General features: G+C 48.0%; 1 protein-coding gene across 7 annotated transcripts in view; it reads left to right on the top strand.

Moving 5' to 3' along the window:
• Nucleotides 1-26,045, top strand: part of DNAH9 (dynein axonemal heavy chain 9) — a 285,306-nt gene that overhangs the window by 244,166 nt on the left and 15,095 nt on the right. For 6 of the 7 annotated variants that reach the window (XM_086358784.1, XM_086358783.1, XM_086358782.1 and 3 more), the window contains 7 exons: nt 3,749-3,942; nt 4,800-4,948; nt 15,766-15,893; nt 18,706-18,933; nt 20,856-21,047; nt 22,343-22,534; nt 24,124-24,294. In XM_086358784.1, the coding sequence (XP_086214910.1) occupies nt 3,749-3,942; nt 4,800-4,948; nt 15,766-15,893; nt 18,706-18,933; nt 20,856-21,047; nt 22,343-22,534; nt 24,124-24,294 (1,254 nt within the window). The remainder of the gene's footprint in view (nt 1-3,748; nt 3,943-4,799; nt 4,949-15,765; nt 15,894-18,705; nt 18,934-20,855; nt 21,048-22,342; nt 22,535-24,123; nt 24,295-26,045) is intronic. The other variant, XM_086358785.1, reaches the window with a different exon arrangement.

Genomic DNA, 26,045 nt, shown 5'->3' with positions numbered 1-26,045 from the left:
TGGGTTGTGCCCAATAGAATTGTCCATCGAAGGAAAACCTTTGAGGACCTGTGAGTTGCCCAGCTGAGTCCAGTCCAGTTGCCTTTTCCTTTGTAATCCCACAAAGCCTTCTGCAGCACAAGCCACAAAGAATAACTGATTCGAGAGCACTCCACACTGTGTTCATCGTACATCCCTCCCCTCAAAAGCCTCTGCAATTTACTTCCATTCCTCTTTTGTCTGGTCTGCTTTGCTTTTCTTCACTTTGCTTTTCAGTTTCGTTTTGCGAGCTAAGCTCATCTGGCTGTTCAAAGGCTTCTGCAAATGAGTGAAGCTTTCTCTCTTTCTCTCTCTCTCCAAGTTTTGTTACGGGAGCCACCACGTCCAGCCCCTTCCAGATCCAGCCCAGTGCAGGATGCGGGCTGGTGACGCACAATGCCCTGTGCAGCCTCTGATGGATGCTCTTTTTAAGTGTTCAGTTGGATTTTAGCCCAAAGAAACAAAAGAAGTAGAATTGAATAGGACATGATTAAACAAATAATTTTTAAGCGTCCTATCTGATGAGGAAGATGCATTTCCTTGATTCCCCAGAAGGCCTAATAAATAGGTGATGAATGAAATCTGTGATCAAATACTGCTTTTATCAGTAACTTCTGTAAGGAGTTTCAAGGTCTCATCCAAAGCTGAACTTCCAGGTAACAGATGATAATGTTATCATCTCCATCAGAAGACCTCATTCGCGCCACCCAGCTTTGTAAGCCTCTGAAAAGGCCCCTCCTTTCCAGATGCCAATTTAGCACAGTTGTACTTTGGTACCCAGTCCAACGTAATTAGGTTAATTAGTCATTTCCATTTAGCTTATTAGAAGGCTAGAAATCCCTTTCCCTCATTTGGAAGATTAAACATTGCAATTGTGTTCAACCCAGAGCTTCAGGAAAGCGTGTTTCAGACCCAGCCACGCCAGCTGGGAGCCCTGATCACCCTGTAATGTCCTCAGTTTTGTGGTGACTCCAGAGGAGGGTAATGGGCCTGCAGGAGGGTTAATGGGGACACAAGCTGGGAAGAGGGGGGGAAAGTGGCCGCCTGAAGCAGGATGGAAGTTTGGTCCTCGGCACAGACAGAGCTAAGCACCACATCTGCAGCTTTGCTCAGCCTGCCAAGGGCCCTCCCAACAGCCGCCCAGATGTCCAACTTTTTTAATGCAGTGCTTCCTAAGTGCCAGGCAGCCTGCAAAGCCTGAGGCTACAGAGATGGCTCAGAATGTTCTTGCCCAACAGGGAACTCTCAGTCTTGTGGGAGTCACAGACAAGCAGACCAGCAACTGCAATCTGATAACATAGGAGCCCCCCAAAAGCACAAAGAGGGTCTTTACAGTCTTCTGAGCACCCATAGGTACATTAGAGCATGAGCTAGGCAGACGATGATTACATGGCCTCATTTTCCAAATGAGAAAATCAAAGCCCACAAAGGTTTAAGAACAGGCTCTGAGTCAAAAGAGGCTCGTAAGAAGTGGCACTGGGACCAGAGCTCTCGTCTTCTGGTGCCCTCGACCACCGTCATACACTCCACTCCCTGCTCCCCCGTCCATCCCCCACACTACCCCCTCCCCCACTATCCCCCAAACCGCCCCTCCTCTACCACGCACCATGCTCCTCCTCCCCCTCCACTCCCCACACCCCCTCTCCCCTGCCACCCCACTCCAGTCCAGGTCATGTCTCAGCACCACAGGTGTGCCCCCTGCTCTGAGTGATCAGAGTGAAGTTGGGAAGCCATAGAGCCCAGGTGATAGGGCACTTTAGACAGGACACATGTTCGTCCACTCAGGAGAAGAGCCTGGGCAAGCCCAGCTCGAGTGTATGTGTCCTTCTCCAGCCTGACCTTCCCCTTGTCGCCTGTCACCCCTCCACTGCAGTCACGTGGCCTCTGCCATACCCTCCCTGCTTCAGACATGGGCTCCGTGGATCCTTCCCCATGAAATGCCCTTCCCTTCTCTCCACCTCTCTCTTTGCCCAACAGAATTCTACATCCCTACTAAGCCCTCCCTCATCTCTGTTTAGCTTAGGATTGTAAGCACCTTGAAGGTACGTGTATAATCGCCTTTGTATTCCCAAGTACTTGGCATGTAGCAGACATCTCATAAATACCAAAGAATGAATGAAAGACTTCACATAATGAGAATGAGTGGGTTCCTTAAAGTTCACAGCACTGTGGTAGGTGCCCTGGACCCAGTGTAGCTTTTCATCTCATTGGAGAGATGGAACCCACAGGGAGAGTTGAGTGATGTGCAAAGGTTGCAGGTAGGCGACTGAGTCAGTGAGGTTCACCTGGGCACTCTGAAGAAACAGGATGGAGCCCCACCCAAAATGCAGCTCCCATGTCCAGACTGACGATGCCTCGTGCATACCCAGAAGGCATGAAAGACGTTGTTGCTCATATAATGAGACTTTCTGGGCAGAGTAGGGGAGTTCCTAAGTAGCGTGAAAATGGCTTGGGAGAAGCAAGAAAGGTGGTGTCTTGGGCTTTTTGTGGTTGTTGGGAGTGGGGCAAAGGCTTGCATGATACAACTTCCCTTTACCCAAAGGAAGAAGCACCCAGACTACCTACCAGGTTGCCTGGTGGAACAGAGAGGAAGAGGGAGAGATAAGGCTTAAAAGTGACCAGCAGTCACACATCCGTAAAATGAGTCAGTCTTTATAAAATATATGGGTTCTGTGAGTAGTCCTGAGTGGTCCACAAAGGGGAGTGGAGGGCTGTGTGTTCCAGGTTAGAGAAGGTGGGTGTGAGTGGCTGACTTGGGACTGGACTTGAGCAATTTGTTAGCAATTGGTAAAGGCTTCCCTAGTGGCTCAGACAGTACAGAATCTGCCTGCAAAGCAGGAGACCCAGGTTCAATCCCTGGGTCAGGAAGATCCCCTGGAGAAGGGAATGGCAACCCACTCCAGTATTCTTGCCTGTAACCCACCAGGCTCCTCTGTCCATGGGGTCTCAAAGAGTCAGACATGACTGAGTGACTAACACTTTTTAACAACTTGTAGAACCTTGATAAATAATTATGCCCAACACAAGAAAGGAAAGGAGTAGAATTTGTGGAGGAGAGGACTGCTCCCGTGATGCAAGAAGTGTGAACCAGACATCAATCTGGGAGAGCGCCTGGCACATTTCCAGGGTTAAGTCAAATGTGGGTGGACAGAGGGGGAAGGACGTGGGCTGGGTGGTTAACTGGATGGATTGGAGGGAAGCCCTAAAGGAAGAGATTTGATTCATGTATTTGGACTTAACCCTTATGAAAGCAAGAGACACGTGGAAATTTTAGAGTAGAGTTGGCATTAACACAAAGTTAATGATCCTAGATCCTAGAGACATCTTGAGGGATGGAATTGACAGGTGTTGCTGGCAGCATGAGAATGGGATTGAAAGGGAGGTGTCAGAGACTTCAGTACCAGAGCTGTGATCAGGAAACTCACAGCAGCCTCTTGTCCCTCGGAATGCGGTACCCCCTGGGAGGTGCTCTCAGTCCCACTGCTGATTACTTCCCAAATGCTTTGTTTGCTAAACCTTACATATCCCTGGGGCTTTTGATGGAGGTGAGTTGATCAAAATCCTTCCTCTCCCTTGTGCTGGGGGGAAGATTTGAGACTCCAGAAAAGGAGGAGGGATGAGACAGAATTGTGTCTATAAGACCATCCTGCTCCCCTACCCCCAGCGACGGTGCAAATGACAGCTTTCAGGAGAAACTGCATCCAGAGCCAGGTTCCCTGACCTTTTCCAGGCACTTTCATCAATGGAAGAATTCTGTAATCTGGATCGGGACATTGAGGGATCCACCAAAAGCTGGAAGAAGTTCGTGGAATCAGAATGTCCTGAGAAGGAAAAATTCCCCCAGGAGTGGAAGCACAAGACAGCCCTGCAGCGCCTCTGCATGATAAGAGTCCTGCGGCCGGACCGGATGACCTATGCCCTGCGGTAGGGATGGGTGGCCACAGGGAGGCCAGGGGTGGTGAGGAGGCCAGGGGTGGTGAGTAGGCCAGGGGCAGCAGGGAAGGCAGGGCGAGTGTGGCCAGGCCAGCAGGGCTGAGCCCAAAGCCACAAGTTTATCATGACAAAAGCCTTTGTGCCAACGTCCAGAATCCCACAAGGCCCATTGCTCTGTGTTCTTAAACACATGTATTGTCAACACATGTATTGTCAGCAACATGTATTGACAATATATTGCAGTATTGCCTTAAAATCTAAATGACCCGTTTGGGAAGAGGTGCTCATTGACATCTCAGTGGTAAAGAATCTTCCTGCTAGTGCAGGAGATGTGACTTCGATCCCTGGGTTGAGAAGATGCGCTGGTGGAAAGGAATGGTAACACACTCCAGTATTCTTGCCTGAAAAAAAATCCCATGGAGAGAGAAGCCTGGCGTGCTACAGGGCTGCAAAGAGTCGGACACAACTGAGCAACTAAACATATACACACAGGCGTGGAAGAGCTCAGGGATCTAACGTGTGCAGGGTTTAGCTGCTTTCTGAGGACGCTGCTCCTGGCAGTCTTCTGATGGGCAGTGGTGATGTAACAGGACCTCTAGGTTCCATAGAGGAGTCAGCGGTGGCCTGGATGGATGGGGATCCAGAAGGAGCCCTGATCTAGGTGAGCGGGTGCACAGCTAGCAACGTGGGTTGTGAGTGTCGACTTAGTGAGCAGTGTTGGTGTTGCTCCCAGCTCCAAGCCGTGACCCTGAGTGCATCTTTCCACTTCCACAGACCTCTGTTGCTCATATGTTATCATTCTGTGACTGATGTACACCCATAGACCTTTTTTTTTTGTCCCCTGGCAGAGATTTTATTGAGGAGAAGTTAGGAAGCAAGTATGTGGTGGGAAGAGCACTGGACTTTGCAGCCTCTTTTGAAGAATCAGGACCAGCCGCTCCCATGTTCTTCATCCTGTCTCCAGGGGTGGACCCACTGAAGGATGTGGAAAGTCAAGGTATGCAAACCGCACCGTGGAGCCAAGGTTGCACTGGCCCCATGCACTGTTGCTCTGCCTCTGTCAGCTTCCGTTTTCCTGATTCAAGGCTCATTTTGCAATGCTTGATATTTGCTAAGCATACAGAGATCTGGGTCATTACTGAACCGACCCCAGGGGGTCACCACCAACTGGAGGACTGTTCTGGGGTATAAGGTAGCAGATTCATGAGGAGACTTTGTCTCACCACCCTCCCTGCCAGCCATTCCCCTGCTTGTAGTTGGAGCAGTGATTCTGAAATACAGGTACAATCCTTTCACAGCTCCTATTGCGTTCACGATAAAGTCCAAACTCCTTAACTTGACTTATAGGGAGCTTCACGCTCCAGTCTCTCCCTGTCTCTCCAGCCTAGTTTCCATTAATCGTTTCCTGTTTCTTCTGTAGCAAATGATCACAAACTTAGAGGCTTAAGGTAACACTATTATTTTACAGTTCTGGAGGTCAAGAATCATAAATGGGGCTTACTGTCTACCTCATTCCCTCATAAGGACACCTACAATCAGGCCCACTCAGACAACCCAGGGTCATCTCCCCATCTGGAGGTCCTTAATCACATCTGTAGAGTCTCTTTCGCCGTAAAGTCACATCTATTCACCAGTTCCGGGACTTAGGACATGGACATCTTTGGGAGCTCCTTATTCTGCCTGTATTTCCCTACTGCCCTCTTTCTCACTCAACACAGAAGCCATTCCATTCTCCTGAATAGTCTGTTTCTCCTCTGGCCTCCCTTCACCAGGCTACCTTTTACTCATCCTTTAAATACCCATTTCATTGTCACCACCTCCAGGAAGCCCTACTGGACTTCCAGGGTGCTTGGTATCCCACCCCCCATGTACTCTTAGAACACCCTTCTATCTGTATGTCACACTGTAATCGTCCAATGACTATGGTGTCTTTATGTGAGAATGAGAGCTCCCTAGGGATAAATGTCCTTTTCAGCATAGTATTCAAGTTCCTAGTTCTTCTCATATGATAGGTACTCAGTAAGTAAATGAAAGGGTGACAAATAAATGACTAATCAAAACAATTAAACTAACAAAATTGCAGCATGTTGCCAAGTTAAATCAAGACTTGATGGGTTTTTATACAGTCCAGTCTTTATAGGTAAGAATACAGACCGAGTACTACACCTCCACAAGCAACCTGTTATTCCATATGTAATGAAAGGAATAGGCTTTCCTGGTGGCTCAGTGGTAAAGAATCCACCTACCAATGTAGGAGACATGGATTCAATCCCTGGGTCAGGAAGATTACCTGGAGAAGGAAATGGCAGCCCACTCCAGTATTCTTGCCTGGGCAATCCCATGGACAGAAGAACCTGGAGGGCTGCAGTCCATGGAGTCGCAAGAAGAGTGTGACATGACTTAGGAGACTAAACAACAGCAACAATGAGAGGAACATGTACCATATACCTGGTGTTTGGCTCCGAAGAGTAGATACCTGTTTAAGGGAGAGAATCATCTTATTCACTAACTTAATGTATGTTTTTGTAATCTCCCAGAAGTTCAAGTAACGTATTTTTTAAATACTGATAACAAAGAACTTGGAAAAGCAACAGTTCTCAGTCCAGCCCTCCCCACACCCAGTGTCCTTTCCCAGACCTTGGGCTTTTGCCTGTTTCTGAACTTATTCCTTCTTATAATTTCTTCTCTATTTCCTGTTAGTGATTTACATCACTCCTTCTGAATTTATCAAGTTTCAGTATCTACTTATCCTGTGATATGAAAAATAAGAACTTAGCTCCCGTTACTGACAATCAATTGGCTTCATCCTAATTTTGCTAGCATAGGTCATCAGAAAAAAATCATGGGAAGTAAAATTTCTGAATCTTTGGGTAACTAAAAAGACTTCATTTTGGCCCACATACTCATTTGATGAGTTCTGCTAGGTCCAAAATGATTTTTGACTCAGAATGTGTCCACAATGCTCGATTGTCCTCAGGAACTCAGTTTTGTTCCTATGAGACCATATGCTAGTAAGGTGTTATTCTTCCCTTGTTTCTTTTTTTCTAAGTATTTAATTTTTGGCCACATGGCATATGGGATCTTAGTTCCCTGACCAGGGATTGAACGCACGTCTCCTGCATTGGAAGCTTGGTGTCTTAGCCACTGGACCACAGGGAAGTCCCCTGCCCTTGTTTCTTTGTTGGTGACCTGTTTTTATTCCCTGGAAACTCTCAAGTCCTCTCTCTACCTTATGTTGTGACATTTCATGAGGTGAGTGAGGTGCAGGCCTTTTTCACTCACCTGCTCAGCACTCAGCCTGCTGTTTTTTCATGTGGGAGAGCCATACTTCTCTTTCCTCTGGAAATCTTGCTCTGTCATTTTTTTGTAACTGTCACCACGATTCACCAAGTTGCTCGTGTTAGAAACCTGAGAATCGGTCACCCTGGACACCTCCTCCCACCCATCACTCTTGGTCCTACTGATTCTACCTCCTGAATGTGTTTCAGATGGGTTTAATTGTTTCATTGTGCCTCCCTCCTCTGAGTCACCAAACTATCTCCTGGACTATCCCAAGAGCCTATTAACATCCCTCTTCTCCTCCTCCACCTGCATTCTTTTGCCACTCACAACCAAACTCATCTTGCTAAATCTCAGATCGGATTATAATGCACTTCTACTAAAACCTCTCTAGTGGCTCCCCACTGTTCTAAAGGTAAGATCCAATACCACTCACATGGTCTCTGTGACCTGCAAGCCCCAGTCTTTCTGTCCAGCTTTGGATCTTTTGTCGTTGTTTAATTGCTCTGCTGCTGCTGCTACTAAGTCGCTTCAGTCATGTCCAACTCTGTGTGACCCATAGATGGCAGCCTACCAGGCTTCCCGTCCCTGGGATTCTCCAGGCAAGAACACTGGAGTGGGTTGCCATTTCCTTCTCCAATGCATGAAAGTGAAAAGTGAAAGTGAAGTCGCTCAGTTGTGTCCGACTCTATCGACCCCATGGACTGCAGCCTACCAGGCTCCTCCGTCCATGGGATTTTCTAGGCAAAAGTACTGGAGTGGGGTGCCATTGCCTTCTCCGTTTAATTGCTCAGTCATATCCAACTCTTCTTTTGACCCATAGACTGTAGCCCACCAGGCACCTCTGTCCATGGGATTTCCCAGGCAAGAATACTGAAGTGGATTGCCATTTCCTTCTCCAGGGCATCTTCCCAACCCATGAATTGAGCCCACATCTCCTGCATTGGCAGGTGGATTCTTTACCACTGAGCCACCAGGGAAGCCCTCAGCCTCAGATCTTAACTTTCCCCAAACGCACACTAATACTCCAGCCACATGGCTCTCTTAGGGCCATCACCTCATGAGCTCTCCCGGCCCAGGGCATTTTCACGATCCATCCCTTTTATCTGAAATACTTCTCCCCAGTTCTTTGGTCCAGTGCCTGCCCGTCCTTCATGGATCATCTTCTCCCGAACTTCTCCCTGCAAGACTGTCTGGGTCTCCCTTACACATGTATTTGCTTCAGAGTGTTTAATGCAGCCCTTTTGAATGTGTGTTATGTATTTGTTTGGCTGTGCTGGGCCTTTGCTGCGACGTGTGGGCCCTGCATTGCTGTGTGCGGGCGTTCTCAAGTGGCAGCGAGCAGGGGCTACTCCCTAGTAGTGGACTGTGGGCTTCTCGAGGCAGTGGCTTCTCTTCTTGCAGAGCACAGGCTCTAGGGTGCACAGGCTTAGTTGCCCTGCATGGAGGCTCTTAGTTCCTGGACCAGGGATCGAACCCAAGTCACCTGCATTGGCAGGTGGATTCTTAACCACTGGACCACCAAGGAAATCCCGATACAATTCTAATTAAACCTTTCTTTTATCATTTTAACTTACATTTGCCTACCTACTTTTCACTAAGACCCTGGAGATCAGGGAACACAACATCTTGCTTAGGATTTTATCTGTGTCTTAAAGTCTAAGTAGCACAGAGCGGGGCTCAGTAAATATCAGTCGAATGAATTAGCAAACGAATGAATGCACATAAAAGAACTGTTGTCATTGCTAAGTTGTTCCTGACTTTCAGTTTTTTTTTGATAGAGTTCTGTATTCTTCTGTCCCGTGGGGGTTTTATTCCTTTCATATTAACAAATCGAGCCTCCTCATTTTTAGTCAATGTTTTCCTTTCTGGAAGCTTTCATATACCCTGTTTATGAGCAATTTCCTCCTGTTCTTTGCCAAGTGACCTCCAACTATTTCATCATGTAGATTGAAGCTTTCTGTTATTCCAGGCAAGCTGACCCGTCCCTGAACCATATTGGTTATTTGTCTCTGAATATATCATCTCAACCCTGCCCTTGGTTTAATCTTAACGCACATTTCCTTAGCAGAGGCAGTATTGCCGCTCATCAGCTAGCAATTACCTACGCACCTGTGCCACTTTCTGGATGGCTTGACTTGTTTTCTCATGCACCCATTTAGAACATACACTCTGGGTTCATCATGCACTCCCCATCTTGGGTCTAATCATTTTGTCTGATGGACTCCTATTCTCAGGTTTGGAATCCACATGACTGACTCAAACACTTTCCCCTGTGTCTGCCAGGCCTCTGCTTATAAAGGAAACTCACCATCTGCAGTTGGGCAGAATCTGTGCATCATACCATCCACTGCTTTACTCTACGTAGCCTCTTAGAAAGCCTGGGATCCTTCCCTGCCTTTGAGTGTGTGATCCATGCTCTTAACTCCTCCATGTCTCTAACCCTTTGTTTCATCGTGGCAGGTATTATTTATTTATTTGGCTGTGGTGGGTCTTCATGGCTTTTCTTTAGTTGTGACAAGCAGGGGCTACTCTCTAGCGGGGCTTCTCATTGCGGGGCTTCTCTTGTTGCAGAATGTCGGCTCTAGGGGGTGTGGGCTTCAGTAGTTGCGGCTCGAAGGCTCTAGAGCACAGCGCTCGTAGTTGTGACACATGGGCTTAGCTGTCCCTGCAGCATGTGAGATCTTTCCAGATCAGGGATTGAACCCGTGTCTCCTGTATTGGCAGGTAGATTCTTTCTTTACCACTGAGCCACCAGGGAAGCCCCATGGCAGTTCTTAACATTGGGCTAGGTTTTAACACCCTGAAAGTCAGATGAGAGATTTTATTTCCCCCATTCTCACTCCAGCCCTTCTCCCAAAATGCATGAACCCACAGGCAAACAAAATTCTCTGTATGATCGTGGGAGTTCTCTAAGCTTCCAAAGCTCATCTGTTGACACTCGATTAAGAATGTGTGCTTTTCTGAGAATCTGAAAAATAAAAGATACATGTATAACTGAATCACTTTGCTGTACACCTGAAACTGACACAACATTGTAAACCAACTATGCTCCAATAGAAGATAAAAATGTTTAATTAAATAAATTAAAAACAAAGAATCTGTGCTTTTCTGACACTTGTGTCTCCTCCACGATTTTCCATCCTTAATAGAGGAGGAGGAGGAAGAGGAAATTCCATCCACTTTCCTTGGCCTCTGTTTTAACATGAACCTGCCACCACTCACTCATACCGCATTCCTTCTTGCCTTCACAGATCAGTCCTTTAACACTCGTTTACTTTTACCCTCCTGTCTCTGTTTTCTCATCATGTCTCTTCATTCTATCTATTTTTGGCCACACCGTGCACAGTGCAAGATCTTGGTTCCCTGAGTAGGGGTAGAACCCAAGCCCCCTGCAGTGGGAGCACGAAGTCTTAACCACTGGACTGCCAGGGAGGTCCCTCCTCTCTCTTCTCATCACCTTCTTCCTGAACGAGCCACACTTGCTTATTGGCACCATTGTTTTTGCTTTTGGTTCATCTAAAAGCAATCACGCATTGTTTCCCATCACCCCTATTACGTTCCCCCTAGGGTTGCTGTGAGGATAAACATGAAATCTCAGGTGTGAAAAGGCTTTGAAACACTAAGACTACATTAGCATCATACGGCACTCTGATGACAATGATGATGTTCCTGTTCTTTGAGGCAGCTCAGTTTGCTTTTCCTTTACACCCTTTCCTCGCGTTCTTTCACAGCACAGCGTCCGCCCGGGCCCTCCCCTTTCCACCCTCACAAGGCATCGTCTCTGGTCCTTCTTTCACTTGACTCGTACATGATGTTGCCTGGTCTCCGTCCTCCTTTGTCCAGTTATCTGGCACTGACACGATGAATCCTGACATCTCCATTTATCTACCACCTTGGTCTTCCACCGCCTCCTCTTTCTCTTTCCAATGTGCTGGTCAGAACAACGGGCTCATTTAGATTTTTGTCAGCCTGCTACTAGGGGTGTTCAAAGAAATGGTTTTCAATTCAGTGTCTTTGCAGCTAGATTATCAACACTTTGATTACAGTCTCTTTTTCGCTGCTCCCGACGCCGTTCTCTTTTTCTTAAGCACCAGTTGAAGTTGGCCAGGTTGGAGCATGTCCAGTCTCTACAGAGCAGCTTCAAGATCAGCAGAGTGTTGTTTCTGTGTGGAAAGGCAGTCCTCTCTCTGTTCTTATACTAGGGGAGTGCGGGGCATCTCTTCCATTGGGGGGGCTATGGACGGGAATGGAACAGGGATGTGGGCAGTGTCAGATACAATGGCAGTAATAGAAGGTGTTCTACCAGATGGCAGATCTTGCAGTAGAGAGTGGAGCCAAGTGCTGAGCATAAGAAGTGGGGAGCTCCATTAGAAGTTTATTTATTTATTTTTAAATTCTTAAAAAAAAAGCTTTCTTTTTTTTTACATGTATTTATTTATTTACTTTGCCACACAATGCAACATGCAGGATCTTAATTCCCCAACCAGGGATTGAACCCTCAGCTGCTACAGTGAAAGCGTGGAGTCTTAACCACTGGGCTGCCAGGGAAATCCCCCTTCACCACCCTTAGGAAGCTTAAAGGCAGAGGGGAGTGGGCAGTGTAGCAAAGTCTCCTGAGATTGAGAAGTGTCAACTTGCTGTGGCCCCAGTTCACCCGGTGTGTTACTTTTCTCTTGTATTAGTGCTCAGGTTTGTGCAGGATTGCGTGTGTATGTGTTTAGTCTCTCAGTTCAGTTCAGTCCACTAGTCATGTCCAGCTCTTTGTGACCCCATGGACTGTAGCATGCCAGTCTTCCATGCCCATCACCAACTCCCGGAGCTTGCTCAAACTAATGTCCATCGAATCAGTGACACCATCCAACCATCTCATCCTCAGTCATCCCCTTCTCCTCCTGCCTTCAATCTTTCCCAGAATCAGGATCTTTTCTAAGAAATCAGTTCTTCACATCAGATTGCCAAAATATTGGAGCTTCAGCTTCAGCATCAGTCCTTCCAGTGAGTATACAGGACTGATTTCCTTTAATATTGCCTGGTCTGATCTCCTTGCAGTCCAAGGGACTCTCAGGAGTCTTCTCCAACACCATAGTTCAAAAGCGTCAATTGCTCAGTCGTGTCCAACTCTCTAAAACCTCATGAACTGTAGCCGGCCAGGGTTACGGTTTCACAAAAGTTGGGTGATGCAGATGTAGAATGGACAAGACTTAAGAGTCTTATAAGATCATGGTTCAAATGAAGGGTTATTGGATCCGTATTAAAAATAACAGGGAGGTAAAGAAGAAGGTTAGGTTAAACAGAGGAGCCAACACACTGGGTGTTTTATTAATGCGGAATCATATGAGCAGGGAGCAGGGAGTAATAAATTGGACAGTCTGGGGCCTCCCTGGTGGTCCACTGGTTAAGGATCTGCCTGCCAGTGCAGGGGACACAGGCTTGATCCCTAGTCTGGGTTTCCACATGCTGAGGAGCAACTACTGAGCAACCACTAAGCAACTACCCTCGTGCCACAACTACTGAGCCCGCATGCCTACATCCTGTGCTCTGCAACAAGAAAAGCCACCCCAGTGAGAAGCGAGAACACCACCACAAAGACCCAGCACGGCTGAAAGCAAACAAATAAATAAATATTTTAAAATAATTTTTTTAAAAGATTAAACAATCTGACGAGCAGGACATTATCATTGTGAATAAGTATGAAAGAATAATATATGAGACACAGGATCATTCCTAATGATAAAGTCCTTGGTGCAGCCTCTGAAAGTGGGTAGCAGAAATGGAATGAAGTTCTTTGAAGACGAGGAAACATGGGGCTGGGTGTCGACCGAGTCATCCACAGTGACAGCAAAGTTCACCAAGTTAATGATGAAGCAAGAAAAGAGGGAAGATTTTAAACCAAGTTCCAAAGCCTTAATAAAAGTGACTCTCTCTGGGAAGTTGATAGAAGGCATAAAACATACAAGTTAGTAGGTAATATAACCGATGCATGTGCTTTAGAAGAGAAAGGGTTTTTCTATGCTTTAGAAGAGAAAGGGTTTTTCTACAAGAGTGGAGAAAAAATAGTCTGCAAGTTCTAAGAGAAGGCTAGAAAAATGTTCACCTTTCTCCCAGCCCTGGGGCTGTGTGGAGTGAGGGACAGGGACACAGAAGTTGTCATGTCCTCAAAGAGACTAGCGTTCGAGGAAACACAGCTGCCAGGATGGTCAAGGAGGTTTTCAGTGGGACTTGGCTCGTGGTGACGCCACCATAAGGCGCACTGGAAGGAAGATCAGAAAGGGAAAGATGAGGCAAAGGTGAGGAGTGGGGAGGGGAGGGCTGGAAGTCATAGCACACAGTATTCAAAGTAATCTAAACCTAAGTCCTTTTTACCCCTTATCCTTTGTGAATAAAGAAACGAAATAGGCTCTTTTGTGAGCAGAAATGTCACCGAGACTATCTAACAGTCCAGCACCCTTATCCTAGTATTTTCTGTGGAATCCACTGTTTATATTCCCAGCTCTAAAGCTGACATCAAATCCATTGCCAGCTAAGATTTGTAGAGTTTAATAAGGGTGTTTCTTGGGTTCATCTCTGCTGAATCTGTAATAACCATTCCTCAGTACAAAAAGTCATCATATGGCTTTGTCCTATACAGTTTAATAAAACTCCATATTTTTTTTAGTGCTTTAAAGACGCTTCCAATATTGACAGTGTTCTTTAAAATTTCTTGCAGAAATATCAAATTGCATCTTCAGTTTTAGTTCCCCTGAGACTAAATTTAAGTACAGACTTTTATTCTTTTTTTTTTTTTTAATTTCTCCTCCTCTCTCTCATGTTCCTTACCTTCTGAGAAAAATTGCCCAACAACTCCTTCATGGTATTGCACACTTTTGTGATCCTTTGTCTAAAGAAAACTGTATACTTTCTCTAAACTTTATTGGATTGGTGAATAGCTAGTATTCAGGCAGAATTGGTGTCCTTTAGTAAGGTTATTTCTTTGTGTGAAGTCTTTCTCAGGTTTGCAGAGCAACTCTTTTTCATTGATCTTCATGTTTTTAATTGTGATATAATTGACATAGAATATTGTGTAAGCTTCAGATGTACACCATGTTTTGCAACATGATTATCACCGCAGCATTAGCTAACACCTCTGTCACATTACATAATTATTATTTATTTTTCCATTGCTTTTTTTAAAATCAGAGGATAATTGCTTTACAATGCTGTGTTGGTTTCTGCCGTACAACAGTGAGAATCAGCCATAAGAATACATGTATCTCCTCCCTCCTGAGCCTCCCTCACCTCCCCCATCCCACCCCTCCAGGTCATCATAGCACTGACATATATATACTACCATGTACAAAATAGATAGCTAGTGGGGAGTTGCTGTATAGCAAGGGAGCTCAGCTTGGTGCAGAGCAACTCTTGAGCATTCGCCTTGCGCCAGTGACACGGTTGTGACATGTGTGTTCACGTGGCTGTTCCCTTACACCACTCCTAACACTGAGATGCACAACATTCACACCCACACAGCCAGGTTCTTCCTTGGCATGCCTCTCTTCACTCTAATTCACGCAAGATGACGACAGTAAATGTTCTATGTGGTGGGAATAACAAGGAGGAGGTTCCTATGGAGTAAAGTACAGGAAGCTAAAACCACCTGAGTCCTGCCCCTTGGGGCCACACCTCCCAGTAGGTGTCCAGGGAAAATACATATTATTATTAATATATATCAGGGGATCAAGCAAGCTAGACCCAGCCATACCCACACACTTGCAACTCTCTGAGCCTTTTCACTCTAGGACAGTGGCCCAATGCCTGGTCTTGGAGTGGAGGCTGCACAAAATGGAGGGGCATGTCTGTCCACTCTTGGGGGTGTTAACTGAAAAAAAAATAGTACAATGTAAGAGTTGTGAGTTGAGTTTCATTTGGGGCACAGTGAGGCCTAGAGCCTGGGACACAGCCTCGCAGAGAGCTCTGAGGAGCTGCTCCAAAGAGGTGAGGGAAGGAGGTCGGTGTCTTATATGTTTTAGTGAAGGCTGTACATGCAGCCGAGCACACGGTTGGCCAAGGCTGGATGCTGGTCAGGAGGAGTGATGTCTCCATTAATGATTTCAGTGCTTTTCCAGATATGAGGAGATTCAAGAATTCGGGCTCATAAAATCTCCTGAAAATATCTAACTATGTGAACGTCTGTTCTGCCAGTTTTTCCCAGAGCACAGAGCATACCATTCCTGATCTCCACCCTGAACTCCTTTCAGGGAGTTTGGAAGGTCAGGAGCTACAGTGGCCTTGTAGAAGCAGATGGCAACTGCCAGTATTTAGTTGGCAGGGATTCAGTGAAGAGCACGGGGAAAGGTTGCTTTGTCTCGACAAGCATGCTGCTTTTTATTTGGGAACAAAAAGTTGGAAGACATAGCAACCCCACCCTGGGAAGGAAAAGGGTCTGTGCATGAGGTTGGGGTGTATGGCTCCTGGCCGCTGGCGATGGGGGTGCTGTGTGGGGGTAAACACTCAGTGACATGAGAGGTGCTAATGACCACTCCATGCTCCTTTCAGGCAAGAAACTCGGATATACCTTCAACAACCGGAACTTCCACAACGTGTCTTTGGGGCAAGGACAGGAGGTTGTGGCTGAGGCTGTGCTGGACCTGGCTGCCAAGAAAGGCCACTGGGTTATTTTGCAGGTACGCCCACTCTGCGCTGATGGGACCCATTCTTGACCCATCCCTGTGTGGACCTCCGGGGCCACCCTTCCTTCCACACCCTCCTCCCCTGACTTCCTAATCTTCTCAGGATGCTGGCTTTCAGCTGGACTTTTCCAGCTGCTGATCTCTTCCCATGCCTTCCACAGAACTCTTTTCTGTTCCGCCTTTCCTCTGGGTCACATGGTCCATGTTCTCCATCACATTCATGACTAGAATGCCACACGTGCAACCAGAACTCCGCCTCTTCATTGAGAGCTCATGTTGGCATCTAGAGTCTGGAACACCTACTGTTGAGGTTCACTAAACACAGGAAGTAAAGGCTGCCCTTCTTCTGTCATGGCCTGTCCTCATTCCTGTTCTTGCAACTTGCATGGATGCTGAGGCTGTGGCAGAGCGAGCGGCAGACCTTCTCTCCTCCCGTAGCACCCTGTAGCCACCTCTGTGAGCGCATCCACGGCTCTGTAGGAACAGTCCACCATATATATGCCTGTGTCCTCCACTGCATTTTTTTAGAGAAAGAGACATCCCCATCTACCTTTGGCACCCAGCACACTACTTCCCTCAGATGCTGGCTCAGATGGTAAAGAATCTGCTTGCAATGCAGGAGACCCAAGTTCAGTCCCTAGGTCGGGAAGATCCCCTGGAGGAGGGCATGGTAACCCACTCCAGTATTCTTGCCTGGAGACTTCCAGGGACATAGGAGCCTGACAGGCTACAATCCATGGGGTCGCAAAGAGTCAGACACGACTGAGAGACTAATACTTTCCCTCCTTTCACACTACCGTGAACACAGTAGACACTCAACCAGAGCCTGTTGGGTAAAAGAATCAGTGAAGAAAGCAACGGAGGAAAGAATCAAATGGAAAAGCCAGTCCCTCCCCTCCCATTTGACTTTGATTACCCAGAACTTCCTCTCTCCTGATGACTCAGTGAACACTTCATGCTGTTGGGTCCTCATTATCTCACTGTTTGTTTGAGCCTAGCAGCAGAAGGACCTGTTGTTCCCTAGGACTCCTTTTCCAGAAACAGGGGGACCTTAAGGAGGAAAGAGAATGACAGCAGGGTCCCTGCCTCCTCCCACTGGATCAGCTCAGTGATGGGAGGGTGTGACCTCCCCAGTTGTCTCAGGCTCATCTGTCAAAGCGGCCCCGTTCTAGCCACTGGGTTTTCCCTGATGGCTCAGATGGTATAGAATCCATCTTTACCTGCAATGCAGGAGACCCAGGTTTGATCCCTGGGTCAGGAAGACTCACTGGAGGAGGGCATGGCAACCCACTCCAGTATTCTTGCCTGGAGAATCCCCATGGACAGAGAAGCCTGGCAGGCTACAGTCCATGGGGTCACAAAGAGTCGGACACAACTGAGCAACTAACTTTTTCACTTCACTTCACCCTGGGCACTAACACCTTCAGGAACCCAGCCCCCTCCAGAGACAACAAGCCGTACCTATCTGCTACCCTGGACTGTCACATCTTGTCCCAATGTGGTTTCTGAGAGATCTCCAAGATCAAACTCAGAAGCTGGGATTCCTGATGCAACGGCAGAGTTTCTCACTGGGGAGTGGCGGTGCTGCCCAGCTCACGGAGCCCCGGCTCTCTAGTCAGCCACCAACCTCTCTGCTCCGATAGAGTGATGACAATGGAATTCTTTCCTCTAATAAATTTTCATCTTAGCATCCACTCCTAACTCCTGCATAGCATTTCACAGTATACAAAGCCCTCTCAAATCCATTACCTTTGGTTATTTGCAGCAACTCTGGGAAATAAGTATGGCATGTATTACCGTTATTTCTCTTTTCATAGAAGAGAAAGTAGACCAGATGGCTGTGGCCTCAGCACTGTGTCCTGTGCTGACCTGTGTATTTAAGGTTCTGCAAGCAGCCTTCCTCAAATATTTATCAAGGAGCTCTTATCTGTCCATCATAATGAAACATATTGCAATGAAGCAAAGTGACTATCCTTGCTAGAGTGAAAAGTGCATGCTGCAAGGTGGTGCTAAGAAATTAATGTCGTTTCACATAGACAGACTGATAGGAATCTCAGGGAGGAGGAGACAGGCTCAAAGACCGGAGGGGCTTGGGCATAGACGAGGAACCTTCCCTCTATGAGATCTGCAATGTCCCAGTGTGTTTTAGGAAGATAAGTTTGACAACAATTAGCAGAATGATTTGGAGAGGGAGGAGGAGGAAGGAGAGCTAGCTAGAAGTTGAAATGAATGCTTTTCAAGCCTGAACATGCAGACAAATCACTGGAAGATCTTATTAAAATGCACGAATTCAGTAAGTCTGAGTCAGCATTTCTAACTGGCTTCCAGGTAGTGGTAACATCACTGGTCCACGGGCCCCACATTTGAGTGTCAGAGGTTCAAAAAAATCTGGGTGTCAGACTGTGGGGATCTGAAGTTGGAGGGTAACCATGCATGAGGCACTTCAAGTGTGACCCCCCAGACCGGGAGCAGCAGCATCACCTAAGGACTTGTTAGAAGTGTAAGCACTCAGGCCCCTCCATGGATCAGCCGCTCTGAGGTGGGGCCCAAGGACCTTTGTTTCAACAAGTCATCCAAACAAGGGGATTCCGAAGCCTCAAGGTCAAGCTTGAGATCCTTAGGACATGGAAGGATAGTTTGAATGGCAGGAAAAAGGGGTCCTCATTACTGAGAACCCCAAGAGTCTTGCTAGGATGTGATTTGTTTGAAGCAAAGGCCAGGTACCGCCCTCTACCCTGATCCTCCTTCCTGATCACCATTTAAGCAGAGGTTTGCATGGGGCGGGGGGCTCCTTCCTTCCCACCAGAATATCCACCTGGTGGCCAAGTGGCTCGGCACCCTGGAGGAGAAGCTGGAGGAGCATAGTGAGAACAGCCACGAAGAGTTCAGGGTCTTCATGAGTGCAGAGCCCGCACCCTCCCCTGGGAGCCACATCATCCCCCAGGGCCTCCTGGAGAATGCCATCAAGATCACCAGCGAGCCACCCACGGGCATGCACGCCAACCTGCACAAGGCCCTGGACAACTTCACTCAGGTAGGGCCCTGGAGGGAGGGGAGCAGGACACTTCGCCTCGCAAAGAGCAGACCCCCCACCCCCACCCAGGGCAGGAGGAAAACACACTCTCTTGCAGGAGTCAGTGGCAGGGCATGCCCTGCTCGCCTGCCCTGAGGGTCCTGAGCAGAGACAGGGAAGGGGCGGCAGCTGCTTCAGTGGTATAGCTCCTAATTATTAAGATAATAGAACTATGCCTCGGTAGGTTTAGTATCATCTTGTCAGCCTCCCCAGGGGCCCTTGTCTTTGGGCTTACCCCGTGCAAGCTCAACGTCCAGTCTTAGTTATCGAGCAGTTGGGAAGTATATCCCAAGAGATGCTGGCTTGTCCTGGTTCTGCTGTGGAAGGATACACAACAGTTGACATTTGGGACTTTACCAGCCTCTGCAGTAGGTCATTTGGAGGAACAGGGACAGATTCAGGAGTCTCTTCATTGCTCACAAGAGTGTCAGTTGCTCCATTCTGCATTTGCAAATGCTTGGAAACAGTGGCCCGCTTAATACCCTCTAGGATTTGCTTTGTTCCTCCAGAGCCTTATTTTCACTGTTTATGGGACAAATCGCAGAACTGGGGTCTTTTCATTCCCTCTTCCCTGACCGCTGTGCTGTTTGGAGATGATCATTTCATTCTGACTTTCATTTGAGCGAACCCGCTGTCAACTAGCTTCACAAGTGTGGCTTCTCATCTTTGTGCTTAAAGGCATTTTTCAGCAGGACTTGATTTTCCACGTGTGTCAGAGGTAACAAAGGAAGCTCCTTACACGTCCGCAGAGAAAAGCTCTGTCCAAAAAGCCATTATTATAATAAGTTCCTGTTTGCACGAGGCAGTGACTTTGTTTCCTGTACCATCTCTGACCTTTCACATCCATATCTTCATGGCAAGCGTGGTGCCCAATCAAGGGACCAGAGAGAGAAACTGTGTCACGGGTTCACTGGGGAAAAAATCAGACCTACCAGCAGCTTAATCTCTGCGGTCTCCTCTGCTTCCCTTCATTGCTGTAAGCAAAGTCTAAGGTCCACCTCCTAGAAGAAATGCCAGGACTGACTGAACCCAATCTAGTCGTGTGAGCTTTGTAAGTGCCTCTCGGGCTTTAGCAGCAGCATCTTGCTCCTTCCTAACAGAGGAGCTCACTCAGAGGACACATTTCCTTCCAAAGAATCCAGGGTTCGCGTCCTAACAGCCATTCACAATGCAAGTTTCTCCCTCCCCACTCATCCCCATGCCCATTAACATCTAAGAACAGTTCCACCGACTTCCTCTGGATTCTCTCTTGCTTCTTTTCTTCCATCTTCCCATCTTTCATCCTCTCTTCATGAGTCAGACCATTTCCCCTGCCTTCTGCGCTGCAGCCAGGCCCCTCGGGGGTCTTGCATCTGCAGCCACGTGTCCGTTAGGATGTAAAGGGCAGGGCACCCCTCTGTGTCTTGTGGCTCCAATTCCCACCGCCCTCTGCTTCAGCAGTTCCCGCAGCAGATGAGCCGTGGGGTCGTCAGTCACACAGGCAGTAATTACACCTACTGAGACTCCATGATGGTCAAGGAAACATGACAGGAAGGAGGGGAGTCAGAGATGATGCTGTGGGTGTCCCCACCCACATCCCAGTGCCCAGTGCTGTCAACAGGACAAATGTAACACTTCTGTGGCCCCCTACCCTTTTCTCTTTGGCTACACTTGGGAACGTCGTTAGCATGTCCGTGTGTGCAAACTGCAACTGTAACCAAGCTCTGTTATAGGCTGAATCTAAACTAAAGCCCAGCCCCTTGGCAAGGTCCTCTCAAACCGGACTCCATGCCTGTCTGCAGCGCAACCCACAGTCCTGCTGCCACCCGAGTCTCCGCACCCCCGCGCCGCCTGCCCCGCGTCACAGCTGCTCTGCTCTGACACTGGGCATCATCTCCTTCCAGGACACCCTGGAGATGTGTTCCCGGGAGACGGAGTTTAAGAGCATCCTCTTTGCGCTTTGTTACTTTCACGCTGTGGTGGCAGAAAGACGGAAGTTTGGGCCCCAGGGGTGGAATCGCTCCTACCCCTTCAACACCGGGGACCTCACCATCTCTGTGAACGTGCTCTACAACTTCCTGGAGGCCAACCCCAAGGTAGGCAGGTCGGGAGGGCGCCTCTGAGAAAGATGATGGGGCATCAGCATGGGGAGATGGGGTGTGCTCACTGGCGCAGGTCTACAGCCCCCCAGGGGGCATGAGGAAGTGCTGGTTTACTGCAGGGTCAACCCCAAGAGCAGCGTGAGGCCGAGGAGGAAGTACCATGAAGGGAGAGGGGTGTGGTAAGAGTAGTGAGAAAGCTCAGGAAACCAAACTGTTAACAGTGACTCACACTTGGTGTCAGTCAGTCCCATGGGTGTCTGTCCCAGCCCCCTTGTGTACTCCCAGCATTGCTGGGGGTGGTGATTGGCAGAAAGAGACCCACTCTTATATGCTACAAGCTCCCAATTTAATTCACCAAAGACGGAGACCTTCTTGTGGTGATGCACGCAGCTCCTCGCATAAGCACCATCTTAAGCACGGTCTTGCTGAAGTTGAAGAAGCCAAATGCTTCCTTCTTCCTTCACCTCACCTCCTTTGTCCCTCCTGATGGCTTCATTTTATGAGACACTGACACCGATGATCCACGCTCTTCAGTTTAGGGAAGACCAAACAGCCTCTGCAAGGCCTCTCCCTCTTTCTCTGGGGACAGTGAATCAGGCCCAGAAGCAATGCTCTGGCTCTGGCTCCAGGGTCCTGGGAAGTCCACCACAGAACACACCATCCCTTCACCTGCCTCGAGGACCCAGGCTTCCAAGTGGCTTTCCTGCCTAACGCTAACATTCATGAACTCGTGTGCTGTATTTCACTCACTCTGAACTTTCCAAGGAGACGATTAATCGATAAGCTAACTAATGGCAGCGAATGAGAAAAGTACCCACGTCTTTGCTCTCCTCTACTTGAGCTTGGCAGGTTTAAAGGACCCGTAGGTAGAGCCTGACTTTACTGCCACAGTTAATGACGGTGAACGAGGGCAGGCGTGTGTGCAAGAGTGCCTGTATCTTACCTTTTCTCATCCTTTGATCTAACTCTTCCCTCGTTTAATGAGCTCCCAGAGGTGCTCGCTCCCAGAGGTGCTCGACCTTGCTGGGTACCAGGGAAACATGGATGAATAAGACACTGCTCCTGGGACTTCCCTGGTGGTCCGGTGGTTAAGACTCCATGCTTCCAATGCAGGGGGGTACGGGTTCAATCCTTGGTCAGGGAACTAAGATCCCATGTGCAGTGCAGTTCAGTCAAAAAGATTTTTTTTAAAAAGACGTTGCTCCTAATCTCCAGACCCACCACATCCTGTGGCTCACATCTGGTCGGCCTGAGGCCGGCGTGCAGGGCTTCCTCCCTTCCTGTCTCAGGTCCCCTACGATGACCTGCGGTACCTCTTCGGTGAGATCATGTACGGGGGCCACATCACCGATGACTGGGACCGGAGACTCTGCAGAACCTACCTGGAGGAGTTCATCAAACCAGAGATGCTAGAGGGAGAGCTGGCCCTGGCCCCAGGGTTCCCACTGCCCGGCAACATGGACTACAATGCCTACCACCAGGTAGGGACCTGGGTCTCCCTTCTGTGCAGCCCAGGAGGACTGGAGACACCTGGGCAGGGCCAGGGGAGGACGGCTGAAAAAGACGAGCTCACACGCAGCGTGGCTCTCAGCCTGCTCAATTTGAGGGCTCCTAGAGGACTTCTAGCCTCCAATTAATGACAAAATTGAACTTTCAGAGATCTTTTTATTCTTGACGTTCGGTTCAATAATTCTATTTGTTGCTCTTTTCTACAAACAACATCTCGGGCATTTACTTGATTGTTTTCATTCAGGATATTGACAAAACCATTAGGAGCAAAAATTCAGGTAAGAACTTAGCCAACTTTAAGTTTCTATTAGTGGTTCAGAATACCTTCAGAGGGACATGGTCTTGTGGAGCAGACCACTCACCCTCCTGTTCTCAGAGGCACGTACACACACACCGAGAGAACATTCTCATGGAGCTTTTGCATACTGTCACTGGAGGTTTTCATTTTACTGTTCAGTTCAGTTCAGCTGCTCAGTTGCGTCCGACTCTTTGCGATTCCCATGGACTGCAGCACGCCAGGCTTCTCTGTCCAACACCAACTCTTGGAGATCAAGTCGGTGATGCCATCCAACCATCTCATACCCTGTCATCCCCTTCTCCTCCTGCCTTCAATCTTCCCCAGCGTCAGGTCATTTTACTTTTACTTCAGTTATTTTTAAGGTGTGCATCTTTGCCTATTTAGCCCACCATGAAAATGTATTAAAAGGCAATTAGAACAAACAAAAAAAAAACTCGTTTGTTGCTTGACTTTTAAGATTCCTAAAAGAACTCTTGAATAACAAACTTAAGGGAAACAGTGGTCATAGGAACGTTAACTACAAGCTTTACGCATATTTTTAATTTCTAAAGTTTAAGAATATGTCATAAAAGTCACTCAATCCAGAAAACTAAGTCTATAAGAAGAAATTAAAAACAATAAGACTAAAAAAAAAAAAAAATAAGACTCTTGAAAGTAAATCAAGGGAATTTTTAAAATAAACACGTTGAAACCTTTAGCCAAGAAAGTTGTGCAAGAGCATCCCCTACTGTCGGTCGATGGAACAACTTGACCAGAGGCTGGAGAAGGTGTTGGAGGATACGGTGGTTTGCAGGCTTCCCTCTCTATAATCTGTCAGCTAATAGACGGTTATAGGGCACCTACCAAGAGTCCAGGAGCATGTACCGGGTGCTGGAAGAAATGCGAAAATAAACACGCGGATTTGCCTTTAAGTAATGAGCCATCTGTCACTTAGACTCTGCTCTGTTGCTGTTGCGTGCTCAGTCACGTCTGACTCTTGCGACCCCATGGACCACAGCCCACCAGGCTCCTCTGTCCATGGGATTTCCCAGGCAAGAATACTGGAGTGGATTGCCATGTCCTTTGATCCCGACCCAGGGATCACACCCGAGTCTCCTGGATTGCAGGCAGATTCTTTACCAACCACTGAGCCACCTAGGAAGTACCACTTTGCTCTAGATGGGCCCTGCTCTGACCCACTGACTGCCCTGCAGAGGACGGGTCAGGTGAGAGAGGGGAGATACGTCTGGCTGGTTTTCAAGTGAGCTTGCCCTTGACTTTCAGTACATAGATGCCCAGCTGCCCCCAGAGTCGCCCTACCTCTACGGCCTCCACCCGAATGCTGAGATTGGCTTCCTGACCCAAACATCGGAGAAGCTCTTTCGCACAGTGCTGGAGCTGCAGCCCTGGGACAGCCAGGCTGGAGAAGGAGCAGGGGCCGTGAGAGAAGAAAAGGTATGTGGAAGGCTTGCCCTAGATATTCTGGGGGCCTAGTACTGCCCAGGGCGGCGCTTCTCCCGTGGGCCTCGATGGGATGCACGGTGCAGACCGCAGGGCGCACATCTTCCGCTTCCATGAACGGTCCAGCATTCCTCTCCTAGGGCCCCGACCCGTCAGGTGACCTGATGGGCCCTCAAGTTACCTAACAGGAGGTACCCACTTTCGGTGTGTCCGTGCTTTGCCCATCCACCCCAAAAAAGTGAAAGTCGTGTCCAACTCTTTGTGACCCCATGGACTGTAGCCCTCCAGGCTCCTCTGTCCAGGGGATTCTCCAGGCAAGAATACTGGAGTGGGTTGCCATTTCCTTCTCCAGGGGATCTTCCCAACCCAGGGATCAAACCTCAGTCTCCTGCATTGCAGGCAGATTCTGTACCAACTGAACCACTAACCCCAAGGCAGATTTTATTCCCATTTGTCAACCCAAGTGAAGAAAAGGCAGGGCCGAACAGCTGTGGTTTGGGGACCTTGAAAAGGACCTCGTGGTTCCTTGGCAAACTAAGCAATGATGGGTGGGGAGCTGTTCTTAAACACCCCACCCTCACTCGGCCAACTAGATGCTGGTGAACTCACTCGTGTTTCAGATGAAAATGTGGTCTCTCTGTATGAATGACAGTCCCAGAGCCTCCTAACATACAAGTAAGTGCTGCTAAGCACAGCACTTTCTGAAACAAAAGGAAGATGGAGGAGAATTCTTGGGCAGAAGAGCAGAGGAGAGTGTGGAGTGGGTTTAAGGTGACCAGAGGCAACCTGGGAGCTCTGTCCCTGATGAGGGCTGAGCAGAGGGCAGGAAAGGAAGAAGCTAAAGTGAAACTTGCCTGTGATGCTTCTCAGGACGAGGCAGCTCAGTTTCCAAAGGTCGCATCTCCTTCACCCCGCCTCCCCTCTGCAGTCCTGCCTGGTTTCCCTTAGTTAGAGATTCTCTGGTACTTGGAAGATTATGGATTAAGAAACCCGGAGCTATCAAACATTTTGGCTCCAAAGACTGATTTCAGGAAAACAAACTGACTGATAGTAAAGGAGCTGGATGTTTGTTTAAAGGTATAGAGTGATGTCATTAAAATGACTCAAATGTTAATACGCCTCGGAATGAGCTGGGGAGCTTCGGATAGGTTCTCAGGTCTAGGGTGACGCCCAGGAATGTGCAGCCTTGCAATGGTGATGCTGGTGAACCTACTTGGAGAAAGCTGCTCTAAATCCCGCAACTCAGCCTGTTTGACCTTTTGATGCATAGGGTATAACTCGAGAAGCAAAGGAAGATAGGAAAGCTTATGTGGCTCAAAACTCAAACCACCCACCTAGTATCAAAAATGTTCCTAGCTTCACCACAAGAAAGAGTAGCCTCCACTCACTGCAACTGGGGAAAGCCTGAATGCAGGAACACAAAAAGACCCAGCACAGCCAAAATATAAATAAATAACATCAATTAATTAATTTTTAAAAGTTCCTAGCTTTTTTAAAAATAAAAAGACTGAAACTATATAGAGTTGGACTGTGAAGAAGGCTGAGCGCCGAAGAATTGATGCTTTTGAACTGTGGTGTTGGAGAAGACTCTTGAGAGTCCCTTGGACTGCAAGGAGATCCAACCAGTCCATTCTGAAGGAGATCGGCCCTGGGATTTCTTTGGAAGGAATGATGCTAAAGCTGAAACTCCAGTACTTTGACACCTCATGCGAAGAGTTGACTCATTGGAAAAGACTCTGATGCTG

This window comes from Bos grunniens, chromosome 19 (genome assembly GCF_055505025.1).
Source record: "Bos grunniens cultivar Pamir isolate PY7600 chromosome 19, Bosgru_T2T1.0, whole genome shotgun sequence".
Taxonomy (NCBI): domain Eukaryota; kingdom Metazoa; phylum Chordata; class Mammalia; order Artiodactyla; family Bovidae; genus Bos; species Bos grunniens.
This window is presented reverse-complemented; position numbering and strand designations above follow the sequence as displayed.